Source organism: Vipera ursinii (assembly GCF_947247035.1).
Source record: "Vipera ursinii genome assembly, chromosome: 14".
Lineage (NCBI taxonomy): Eukaryota > Metazoa > Chordata > Lepidosauria > Squamata > Viperidae > Vipera > Vipera ursinii.
Window position 1 is genome coordinate 1,079,765 of NC_139527.1, and position 12,139 is coordinate 1,091,903.

The 12,139-nt window shown below is 51.2% G+C and overlaps 2 protein-coding genes and 1 long non-coding RNA gene across 5 annotated transcripts in view; 2 read left to right on the forward strand and 1 right to left on the reverse strand.

The window, feature by feature from the left end:
- On the forward strand, positions 1–6,019 carry PHETA1 (PH domain containing endocytic trafficking adaptor 1). Of its 3 annotated transcripts, XR_014493801.1 has the most exons (3): positions 1–463; positions 2,146–4,285; positions 5,987–6,019. XR_014493801.1 is itself a non-coding variant. In XM_083373870.1 (2 exons), exon 2 carries the CDS (start codon positions 2,148–2,150, stop codon positions 2,973–2,975), a length of 828 nt encoding a protein of 275 aa, XP_083229996.1. In that variant the 5' UTR covers positions 1–463; positions 2,146–2,147; the 3' UTR covers positions 2,976–5,698. The 3 variants fall into 3 exon arrangements, 2 of the variants coding, with proteins under 2 accessions (XP_083229996.1, XP_083229997.1); XM_083373870.1 differs by lacking the exon at positions 5,987–6,019 and having other exon boundaries at positions 2,146–5,698; XM_083373871.1 differs by lacking the exons at positions 1–463; positions 5,987–6,019 and adding an exon at positions 1,616–1,839 and having other exon boundaries at positions 2,146–5,698.
- The window catches only part of CUX2 (cut like homeobox 2), a 24,280-nt gene continuing 18,039 nt past the window's right edge, over positions 5,899–12,139 (reverse strand). Inside the window, exons 16-21 of the mRNA XM_083373869.1 lie at positions 10,500–11,299; positions 10,262–10,421; positions 9,742–10,011; positions 8,781–8,969; positions 7,576–7,849; positions 5,899–6,774 (exon numbers count right to left, since the gene is read on the reverse strand). Of these exons, the coding sequence (XP_083229995.1) occupies positions 5,991–6,774; positions 7,576–7,849; positions 8,781–8,969; positions 9,742–10,011; positions 10,262–10,421; positions 10,500–11,299 (2,477 nt within the window). The 3' untranslated portion in view covers positions 5,899–5,990. The remainder of the gene's footprint in view (positions 6,775–7,575; positions 7,850–8,780; positions 8,970–9,741; positions 10,012–10,261; positions 10,422–10,499; positions 11,300–12,139) is intronic.
- Positions 6,192–7,509, forward strand: LOC310646977. The gene is made up of 3 exons (XR_014493802.1): positions 6,192–6,261; positions 6,485–6,633; positions 7,131–7,509. It is a non-coding gene; the product is annotated as an uncharacterized lncRNA (long non-coding RNA).

Genomic DNA, 12,139 nt, shown 5'->3' on the forward strand with positions numbered 1-12,139 from the left:
CGGGCAAGAGAAGTCGTAAAAAGGGGCAAAGCTCAGGTAACAAATGTTTCATTTAGTGACGTAAATGCTGGACTCTTGCGGTCCTAACACGAGGACGGACTCCCTGTGTTGCAAAAGCAAAAAGGAGTTTTTCCCTCTCGCGGAGCCTTTATTGCTTCCTTGGCTGGCTGGCTGGGGAGTCTGGCAGTTGAAGCCCCCCATGCAGCCCCTCCCGGGGCTTCCGCGGAGGTCACTCGGGGGCTCGCCAGGGCCGGCCGGAAGGAAGCAGAAGGCCGGGGGGCGGCCAGAGGCGAGGCCAGCCCAGCCTCCACCTGGGAGAGCCGGAGGAGGAGCGCGGGAGCAGCGCAGGAGGAGGAGGCGGAGGCGCCGCCCGGTCGTGGCAGAGCGCGGCGCTCCCGCGGACAAAGGCAGCCGCCGGGCCGGGGGCTGAAGCCGCCGGGGAGCCCCCCGAGGAGGCGGGCAGGTGAGTGCCGGGCTCCCCGTCCCGTCCCCCGCCTGGCCGAGGCGCGCCGAGCCGAGCCCAGGGCCGGGGGCGCCCACCGGAGGAGGCTCTCTCCTCGGCCGAGGTTGCAGGCCAGAAGCCCCCCCCCAAAAGGCCAAATGCGCTCCTTGCAAAATAAGTGTGTGTGTGGGGAGGGGGCGGCAGGGAGAGAAGCCCATTAACCGCCCCCCCCAAGTCCTCTCCAATCCCAGCGAGCGTTGTTGGTCGGTGGGGGCTGCAGGGAGAGCCCCGTCTGAAGAGCCATGCTTGGGGGGGAGATTTCTGCAGAAAAGCCCCCGTCTGCCCCTCTTTCTGGGGGGGGGCTCCCAGAATAGAGCCCCGCCAGCTTCAAGCCAGGCGGGGCTTGGATGGGAAGGGGCTCCTCTTCTGCCCACCCCCAGCCCAGGGGGGCGCCTTGGCTGCTGCTTCCTTGGAGACCACCCTTGGCTCTCCCGACTGATAAACCATCCTTGAAGCGATTTTGTCCAGAGGCTTTTGCGGAGAGCCCCCCCCCCCGCCTCAAGCCGTGCCAGTTTACAGACAAATGCCCCCCTGCTCCTCTGAGCTGGCTTTGGTTTTCTTCATCCCATTTCCAGCAAGCGGGGCCAAACTCAGAACAGGGCCGGTTTTGAGGGCTGCCCCCCTTGGTGACTCTTGGGCTTCAGAGGTGGGTGCACGGCCGGCCTGGTGTGTTTCCTGCCTCCGTGCCAGGCCAGGCTGGCACGTGTTGGTCTGCAAGTATCAACAAGGTGGCTGCTTCCAAACAATTAAGTTGACATTCAAACTCTTGCCCCGAGTTTACCTCAGCAGCAGGATAAGTGTGGGTGGCAAGCAGGAGAATTACTGAGTCCTGGGCGGACAGGAATGGTTGGACCTAACAGCAACTTCTCGTCGTTCTTTTAAATGGTCCGGAGGGGGGAAGTGGCTGACCAGGGCTCTGCTTGGCTCCCTTGTGAGGTTTGGTGGAATCACCGCCAGCCACATTTTCCCCTCCTAGTCATGAGCCTGTCACTCTCCTTGGCCGGGGCCCCTGGATTTATTTATTTCCCCTTATTACTTTTAAGTAACTCAAAGCAGTGAACCTACTGAATACGCTTCTCCTTCCTCTTCTTATCCTCATAACCCTGTGAGAGGGATTGGCCCAAAGTCGGATTGGCCCAAAGTCCCGCAGCTGGCTTTCATGCCGAAGGTGGAACTAGAATTCACAGTCTCCCAGCGATTCCCCCAAAGTCACCCAGATGATTTTCATGGCTAAAGCGGGACCAGAACTGACGGTCTCCTGGTTTTTAGGCCAGCACCTTAACCACTAACCCAAACAGGACTCTGCTGGGGCTGTGTGGTCAACTTCCTTGAATTTAGTAAATCCACCTTTGCTCCACTGAGTTTTAGTTGTTGACAAACTGCCTAGAAAGAATCCAGGGGGCGGAGGAAAGAAAGAGTGGCAACTTTAGGATTTATCTGGACCTCAACTCCCAGAATTCCCCAGCCAACTATGGCTGGGGAATTCTGGGAATTGAAGTCCAGACGCCTTAACTGACCGAGGTGGAGAAACATGCTATAGGTGCAGCCATTTGGGGGCTGCAAGAACCCAAAGGGCCCCTTTCTCACCTGGTGTGGATGGGGGCTGCAGGGACCCACCCCCCTTTCTCGCTTTCCCTTCCCAGGGATGCCCACCATGAAGCTGAACGAGCGGAGCCTGTCTTTCTACGCCACCTGCGCCTCTCCGGCTGACAACGCCGGCTTCCTGCACAAGAAGGGTGAGCGCAACGCGGCCTACCATCGGCGCTGGTTCGTGCTGAGGGGGAACATGCTCTTCTACTTCGAGGACCGGGAGAGCCGGGAGCCGGTAGGCGTCATCATTCTGGAGGGCTGCACGGTGGAGCTGTGCGAGGCCACCGAGGAGTTTGCCTTCGCCATCAGGTTTGACTGCCCCAAGTCCCGCACCTACGTGCTGGCGGCCGAGAGCCAGGCCGCCATGGAGAGCTGGGTCAAGGCGCTCTCCAGGGCCAGCTTTGGCTACCTGCGCCTGGTGGTGAGGGAGCTGGAGAAGCAGCTGGAGGAGATGCAGAAGGCCCTCCCGGGCGCCCAGCCGGGGCTGAGACGGCGGCTGCTTTATCGGAAAAACAAAACGGCTCCCAATTTGGAACTGGCTGTTCTGCCTCACGAGAAACCGGCCCTGCCCGTTTGCATCCCCGGGAAAGAGAATGGCTGCGCCTTATGGAATAACTCGGAAGCCTCGGCCAGCTTGTCTCCTGCCTGCAGAGAGACAGACTCCTCCAGCGGGGCCAAGAGCTACGATGGGGGGCTCAAGCCACCCCCATTGCCCCCTCGGAGACGGTCCCTGCCGAGCAGCTCCAGCAGCCCGAACTCGGACACCCCTGTGTCTCCAAGCGTCGTGTGTTTTTCCCAACTGCATGACTGGTACGGCCGGGAGATTGCTGAGTTGCAGAAGGCTTGGCTGGAGGGTCAGAAGGATAAGGACAGCAGCCTTTGACACCCCCCACCCCGGGGTGGAGAGGCGCCTCCTGGAAAAGCTGAACTGGCTGAAAGGCAGCCACACTTGGAAAGCCACCAGCGCCGTCGTCTTTTGCAGAGGCAGCTGCTGGGAACTTTGACTTTGGTCTGCCGATAGCACCCTTCCATGATTCATGGAAAAGTCGTGGCCGGTGCCAGCTCACATCCTCCCCCCCGCCTCCAAACACCCCCCCCTCCTCAGCAGGCAACGCTTCCTAGTTCCTGGAGACCTCTACGGTTAAGGGATCACGCTGAGATGTTGATGGAAATCAGACACGGTTTTCCTCTGGAGACACTCGCAGCCCCAGCAGGCAAACTAACGGAAGTGAGCCAGGAGCCTCTTTCGATTCCTGGACGCGCAGAGGGAGGAGGAGGAGATCTGCAGAAGAACTGGAGGACCATGGAAGTGGTTGGGCTTGGCTGGATGACTTCTCCAGGAGGACAGGAGAACGTGTGGTCCAGTTCAGCTAAAGGAGGAAGATATCTCCATAAAAGAAATTGTGGGTGTGTAGTGTGTAGTTCAAGAGTGGGGACAAGATCAGGGGAGACTGCTGCTCAGTCCTGAAGGCCTTTGGGTGGTCGCCATCCTGTAACCTAAACCATCTCACAGGGTTGTTGGGAGGCTGGGAATCGGGCGGCGAGGTCCATGTATGCGGCCTGGGTCTTCTCGAAGGACAGGTGGGGTCTGTTCTTGCAATCAGGAAACGAAGGAGCTGAAACAGTCTCCCTTGTAGCCTGCTTGTTCCATCTCTTCACCTCACCCCTTGTAAGCATTTTCTTCAGCCACCACCTCACGGTTTACAATGGAGAGAGAAAAGCTGTTTTCCCTGGAAAATTTGCTTTATTCATTCCGCAGGACAGGAGTGGATGAAAGCAACGGTTATCTAGGCGGCCCAAGCCTTGAACGCAATAAACAGACATTGAGCCAAGTTGTTATTAGAATGTCTGTATTTTCCTTTTTAGCGGCTCTTTACAGAACGTAATAGGCCTTTTTTCAGTATTTAACAACCTTCAGTCAATCTTGTAGAAATTGTTTCAAAGTACAGTACAGGAGCCTAGAAAAAAAGGGGCCGACGCATCTCGCCGGCTTCAAATGCAGCCGGTCGCTTTCCAGGGTGGAGAACCAACACTTAAGTGCTTAGTTTAAAAAAAAAAAAACCCCACCACCAACAACCCAAATCCTGTTCCACTAAAATTAATCTCGAGCCTTTGGTGAAGAAGAATTCATGGACCCAACTCCACATTTCATTTGGACAGATAGAAGCTGAATTTGTTCAGGGGGTTTCTAAGGTAAGTGACACATCCAGGTTTGCTTAGGTGGGCAGATAGCCCGAACTGGATGAAATAAGGAACATTAAATGTATAAAATACTTTCAGTTCTGATAAAAATGCTCATCGTGGGAGAGCAAAACACATTTTTTTGGGTGTGGGGAAGGTGAGCGACTTCTCTTTCCCCGTTTGTAAATCAGGTTCAAAAAGGGTTCATCACATCTGGGGGAATAAATCAACAGCAGGCTGAAAAGCTTGAGGAGATCACTCAACTCAGTTAAAAGCTGGAGAAGTCACGGCGGCGGCCTTTGGGGTCTCTTCAAATTAGGAAAACCTCTGGTGGAATACTTCCCTTGAAGGAAGAAACCTGCTAGAGTCCCATCAGCTCTTACTCTAGTTTTGAGATAAATGGATGGGAATTATAAATAATCTGGGAACAGCTTCCTACCACACTGGCTATTTGCATCCTTCCTTCTGGCATGGAAGAGGGATCCAGGCCTTTGGAGAAGGAGCCTGGGCGTAACTTTCGCCTATTCTCCAAGCTTTGGAGGGTGAATTGCACAAGATGCTATTATTACTTATTAAATTTATTTGCCACTACTCTAGGGGGCAAACATTTTATAGCCACTATTCTAGTTTAGTGCTCCCTGTGGCGAATGTGTCAAAATATCTGCTTTCCTCCAAAGCTGAAATGTTGAGCTAAGGGACTGTTTTTATGCTTTTAAAAAAAGGAGTCGTAATTCTCTTTAAAGTCTTCCCTGGCCTAACAGACTTAAATGATTTGCATTTTTCCCCTTTAAGTGGGGAAAACCCCTTTCTGGATGGCCCCTTTGTAAAGGAGATAAAGTCATTCTCTGGAATTGGGGTACATCTTGTTCAACAAGGCTCTTGAAAGCATATTTCCATACAACAGCATGCAACACCTCTTTTTTTTCCTGTGTTGCCCCAAAAAGAAAGAAAAAAATAAAATGAAGAGAACATACCACTCAGGCTAAATAGCAGACTCAAGATGGCACCGCGGGTTCCAAATTTAGAGTCTTCGTGGACTATAAGACAAAGTTTCTTGACAGGTTGTCATAACGTGACGTCTTACAGACAAACGCAGAGTCTGCCAATCAAAGTTTCATAACATTTTGGTCAGTCTCATAGTGCTTCTTGATGGCTTGGATCAATGAGCCAAGGTTCATATTTTTTAAAATTTAATTATTTTTCTTTAATCTCATCCAGTGGCAAACTACAAGACTTTCAGTGGGCATTTAATGATACAACTGATACAGTTTATAGCTATCTTAATATCAAAGCAGCTTGAGCTGTTAATAAATTCCAAAGTTTCCTTTTATTAAAATATCTAAAAGAGGTCTATAAATATTACTTTAATATTTTTTTTCCTTCTAAAAGTGTTCTCTGTTCCTGTGTGTCTGTTTTCACATTTAAAACCCCCCAAAGTCAGTTTTAGGTTACCTTCAGGAGCTAAGAAAGCAACTATCTCTCGGGTCCGACAAAATGCAGCTGATTTTTTTGTTGTCTCTTCCTTAGACTTGATGAAATTAATAAAATATGTGTATATGTGTGTTCATATATATATATATTTATAGATCTGATTTTTTCCTCTATACACTCTGCTAGGACTCCCTGCTTTGTCCACACGTTCTGTGGAGTTTAGAACACGGAAAACATAATTTAGGTGTTCGGTTTTGATTATTTTCTTTTTTCCCCATTTAGCCCTTCAAAATTCCCACTCCAGAGTCTCCTCGCGGTTGGCGGCTCTTTCTAGCCGATGAATTATGCTGTTGAGATTAGCCATTTTCTCGTTCCGCCGCTGGATGTTCGTAGTCAGTTTTGCGCTGGGTGGCACGCTGCCCATATCTGCGGCCGGACTGGCGCTCTGCTCTTTGGTGGCTGCACTGCTCACCGGCAAGGGGGAGATGGGAGCTGAGGAGGATGGGATGGGGGAGACGGACATCAGGAGTCCCGGCGAGGAGGAGGCAGACGGAGAGGTCAGAGAAACTTCCAGGCTGCAACGGGAAGATTCGGAGGTGGATTTATAGCTAACGGGGTCCGAGGGGGACCTCTCGTGGCTGTTGGTCTCCCCGGGGTTATGGAAACTGGGATAATCGTGGCTCTCAGGCAGGTGTGCCTTGCTATGTAGGGTGTTGGCCCAGGTGAGGCTGGGAGCTTCGTGTGGGCTCACTCGACTGGACTCTTCCGGGTCTTCCCCAGGGCTGGATCCGGATGCGGGCGCTACTTCGCCTTCCGGACTACAGGAGTCTCTGCTGCTGACCCGGTCATCTTTGTCGCCAGCATCCAGCTGCTCCTCCTTGATTTCAACCAGCGGTTTGCCTTCTCCTTGGCACTCAGCATTTCTGAAGGTGGGTTTGTGGTCCTCCCCTTCCGAGTCAGGGCTCTGGGGCTGGGCCACCTTGGGCAAAGGGCCAGCGGGGGCCGTGCTCTGCTCTGCGTCTGTGTCGTCCTGGCTTCCTTCCACCAGCATCTCTCGGCGCATCCGAGACCTGCCAAAGAAAAAGGCCATGGGCTTCTTGCATCCACAGGAGATCCCAAAACATCGGCAAGAAAGATAAACACTACTAGGCCAATGTAGCTCAGGAGGTTGAGTTGCCTCAACTCCTGGACTGGATTTGCCCAACACATCTGAGCCCTCTGGGGAAAGACCAGTGGGCTGTCTTCTTTTAGCATGGCTCAAGCTTGGCTGCTTCTTTGTGGCTTAGTGTGTTTTGCTGGGTTGCCCATGATTCTGCATTTGCAGGCAGAAAAATGATTTAATTTACTACTAGCCGTAAGTATGTTACGCAAACAAAGCCGTTATATGGATATAGAAAAAATAGTTTTTTTCCCCTGAAAGTTACAGGTTTTTATCAAGAGCAGAAAAATCTGAGGGTGAGGCCAAAATTGCAATTGTGAAACCACTATTAATACTCTAGGAGCCTAGAAGATTTTGTGGCTGCCTTCACTTCCAACCAGTGTGAACTATCTGTCTGTCGTGAACTATCTGACCCAGTCTGCTGCAAATCTTAAAGACCAGGAAGTGTGGTGGAAGGTAGTCTGGATTTCCAGGAGAGAGGGACTGCTTTGCAAAGGACAAAGAGGCAGCCAAGCATGAAGAATTGACACAGAGAGATTACAATGGCTCCTCCCTAGCGGTTCCCAGAGTATATTTATAGTTCTGCAAATTGTTGCTTTAGTCCGGCAAGATTCTGTCTAAAGGTGAAGAAGCATAAAGGAAACTAAAGTAATTCCACCTGCCGTTCTTGGTTCTTGGGGTCTGACACAAGAGGCGGCACAAGGCTTTTTACCTGTAATTGTGGAACCAATTAATCACCGTGTTGGTCTTGAGGTTGAGCTGGAAGGAGAGCAGCTCGATGGTCTGCTGGGAGGGGTAGGGTTCCAGCTGATAGGCCCTCTTCAGGGTCTCCTTCTCCTCTGGAGCCAAGACCACCCTTGGCTTCTTGATCTGCAGGAGGCTGAGGTCTTGCAGCTGAAGGCTGGGACTGGGGCACTCAGAACGAGGGTTGGGAGACTCGCTGTCTGAGCCGGCACCGATCAACCCGTAACGACGCTTCAGATAGGCTACAGATGGGAGAAAATCAGAGGAAGCTGTGCATTTTAGGGGAAGTCACGTCTTCACTTTTATAAATCCCAATCTGGCTGTGGCTTCCGAGACGTTGCCACAGATCCATGGAATACAGGTGGTCCTCGACTTACAACCGCAATTGAGCCCAACATTTCTGTTGCTAAGTGAGACCTTTGTTAAGTGAATTTTGCCCCATTTTATGACTATTCTTGCCACAGTTGTCAAGTGAGTCACTGCAGTGATTAAGTTAGTGACACAGTTGTTAAATGCATCTGGCTCCCCCATTGACTTGGCTGGTGAGAACGTTGCAAAAGGGGATCACGTGACCCTGGGACCCGACTCTCGTAAATATAGCGTCTGAATTTTGATCACATGACCACGCAGAGGCTGCAATGGTTTTAAGTGCAAAAAACGGTCATAGTTCACTTTTCCCAGTGCCGATGTAACATTGAAGGGTCACAAAATGAACGTGTAAGTCAAGGACGACTACTTGTAATCAGTAGCTGCTCATGGAAAGATAAAATCTACTGCACCAAAGGGAGGGAGGGAGGGAGGGAGAATACACCAGGCCTCGTCTGCTGGCAAGCAGCTGAGTGCCAGAAGTAATAGGAAATTAATCGTGGCAGAATGTGAGCTTACTTGTAGACCAGTCATCACAAAATAACCACAAGGCCAGTCACTGACAGACGCCTCACGTGAGCAGCATCCCTTTTTTGGCAAGCAGGAAACCCCAGGAAGTTATTGACACAACCTTGCTCTCTTGGCCCTTGCCTTAAACAACTCGAAGGGGATCAACTAAGATTTGTGGTGGGTGTAGCTCCACCCCCTCAGGTAGTATCTCCAGAGGAGACGTGACACTCGACCCACTACAGGCGCATCTCTCTCTCCCACTGCATGCCAGGAATGTGAGAAACGAGGGCGTCTCACCTTTCTTCTCCAACTTTTTCATGTCCCGGAGCTTGTCGACATTGTGAGGGTCGTTCAGCCAGAGTTGCATGCGGACAAACGGCTCCCTTCCCTTAAGACTCAGCTTATGCCAAGGTTTGGGTCTTGAAAGGAGATCCGAGACTGACCCCTGCGTCAGGCCCAGGATGCTCTCTCCAAAAAGACGCTGACCTGACCAAGGAGAGAAATTGGAAACTGAGGCTGCAGTTTATGCGCGAAGATAAATTTGTCATTTTAATTTAATTGAGCCCTTTAAAAGTTGGGGGTAAATTTGGTTCTTTTTATACACAGCCTGGCCTCAAGCTTTTTCATGTAGGGAGTACCGGAAAATGCCTCCTCACTCTTCCAAAGGATTGGGCAGAAGCAGACCGAGTTTGTCCTGCAGGAGTTAAAATTTTACTCGGGGCTAATTCCAACTGATGAGAAGAATTCTACAATCAACACCCAACCACAATGGTGAGGATCTCAATTTAAACCTCCAATTATTACCTGTTTCTCTGGAAGGATAGAGCCTTCTCAGTCCCTGACCTAATTCCCATCATAATCCCTCTGGGAACATACTACAGAAATACAAATAACGATTAGCGGTATCCCTGGAAGAGAGAAACCCCTCAAGAGCTTTTAGTACGTCCTCAGTGCTGGACCCCAACGCGTATTCTAATTAGATGGCCTCCTTCTGCCTGGCGGTTTTTAATTTAGTTATCTCCACCACACTAAATTGGCAGAGGAGAAGTTGCCATTAGGAGACTGCAAAATATGCCTCACTCGTTAAAGGAAATGGCTATGAAGTCCTCGATCCCTGAAACGTCTGGACAGGATAATGTCTGATCAGGTTCCTGGTGGAAACATCTCCTTGGCCTCCATCATAGAGCAAGGCAATTCTCTTGGAAACACCCCACCCCCCACAAGGCTACTGGGAACAGGACCACCTGCTGCTTCATACCAAGATTATTGTCGGTTAAGACTTCCTTGACCTTCTTAGTGATGCAGTAAGTGTCCAACTCAGGGGACATAGCCACGATTTCCTGAATGCCAACCGAGTTGTGATGGTTGGGGCACATTTTGCCACTCAGCAAGGAGCCGGCTTTGCTTTCCGGCTGCTGGTTTTCTTTGCTGCTTTCCAGGGCAAGACTCAGGGGCTCCCGTGGGCTTTTTTCTCGCTCAGAAGGACTGGCTGGCGGGGAAGGAGAAGACTGAGACTCTCCAGGGCTGGCTGTGAATGAAAAAAGAAAGAAGGGAGAGAGGGAGGGAGGGAGGAGCTGATGAGGTCAAATAAGAATGATTATTTTCCAATAATAATTGGAGAATTGGTTCCAAGATTGGAGAAGACCTCCACAGCCCTTGTGAGGGCATCTTTGCAGCACCATAACTGATTTAAATAGCTAAAAGGCACTGCAGAAGAACAATAAATAGGGTGGCCAAAGGTTTGGGGGGTTACGGCTGCAGAGGACGGAGGTGCCTACCCTGAGGCAGGCTGGCCTGCTGGCTGATGTTTTGGCCCAGCTGGTCGGAGAGCCAAAGTTGCATCCGGATAAACGGTTCCCGTCCCTTTTGGGTGAGCTTGCTCCACGGTTTAGGCCTGGACAACATGTCACTCACGCTGCCTTGTGATAACCCCAGCACCTGAAGGAGAGGAGAGAATGTTGACCTCCCTTCGCAAGCCAGCTAACCTGGCTTCCTCACGACTGACGATTGAGCTACCTTCTCCCCAAAGATCCGTTGGCAGATCCCGTTCTTGGCCAACTTCTCCTTGACTTGCCGTGTGAGTTCCAAGGTGTCCACTTCCTTGTACATGTACATCTCGTACTGCTCTGGGGTCAAGGGGGGGACGGTGGGCTTGAGAGTCCTCGGCACATAGGAGGGGTAGTAAGACAAGCGCCCAGTTCCTTGGGCGTCTGAACCCACCCCTTCTGACTTTACTTCTAACACCCGATGGGGTTCATCTTCTGAGGTGGGCAAGTCCTCCTCATTCAGTCCAGAGTCCCCAGGTTCACCTCGTGGCCACACTCGACCGTTGGCCATGCTGGAGTAGCTGGATGAGGAAGAGAGGGAGGGGGACACCGAGGTGAGGGGCCGGCTGAGGAGGTTCCTGTCGGAGGCCCAGTGCTGGTCAAAATAGGAGCCAGCGTCCCCAATCTCAGACTTGACCTTGCGGATGATGTTTTGCACAAAAGCTGCAGGGGAGAGCACCGCCAGAGGGGTCTGGGTCACACGACTGCTGCTGCCGCCACTGGTGTTGGGGCCCAGCCCACTCCCTTCTTCCTGCTTGATGTAGGCACGGACAATGTTCTGGCTGAGGGAGGGCAGAGGGGAGGGCTCGGCAGGGGAGGGCGTGGACATGGGTTGGCTGGGGCTGCCGGATTCTATCTCAAGCAAGGCCTGTTGCTGAGCTTGCATCTCACGGCGGGCCTGTTCCAGGATGTTCTTGATGGCGTCTTCTGAGTTGCTGGTGCTGACGCCGTTGGTGGCCACCTGGGGCATGGAGGTGGTCTTCGCCTCTCCTACGGAGCAGGGCAAAAGAGAGAAGAACGTGGGATGGAGTCCCACCAAGTCATCACGAACCCAAATCAACAGGAGCTACTTCATGGGAGCTACTTTGTGTCTGTGATGTCTTAGGATGGGCCACGCAACCCCTGGGGTCAAGTACAGCCCTTTTTTCTCCAGACAATTCTGCTCCTTTGGATGGACTACTGTGACTCTTGCAACCCAACTTCAGGTTCTGTGGACGATCCTTTTCAAATGGGCAGAATCCACAGTTTCTGAAGCAGTCCAGACCACAGACTTCATTCATCTAATAATGCAGTTGACTTTTCCCCATCATTTCAGTTAATTGAAATCATTTGCGAATTGATGCTGATGACGTAGGGGCGTCAATTACGCAAATGAAATAAAAAGCTGTCAATTACATCAATTTGAATTTAAGAGAATTTTGACTGGAAGGCACATACTCTCCCCCCACCCCGCAATGCCTTTTTTTGAGCTTTTATGGCCCACCTCTGCTTGTACACAGAATTATTTTGTTATTACTAACCGCAGGATAGGTTGCGGAATTCCTATATAAACGGAACCAGCAGAGGGCAGCAGACGACACCTTAATTCCAACTGACTCAAGGAAAGGGAGTTAGTTATTGCAATGCTTACAATATTTAAAGACTGCCCCTTATTTTATCAAGAGAGAAGTAAGAATTTATTTAAGGAAGAATTTAAAAATGCATCCAATTAAGGGCACAAGACAACAGCCAAAGTTAAGAAGAACTTAAAGCAACCAAGTCTCACCTTTCTATCTGGGCAACAGCCCCTTAATTTTAAATTTCAGAGGGCAAAATGTGTCCCCAAAGGCC

Coding starts and splice junctions, on each gene's coding strand:
- PHETA1 (XM_083373870.1), top strand. CDS start 2,148: ATGCCCACCATGAAGCTGAACGAGCGGAGCCTGTCTTTCTACGCCACC.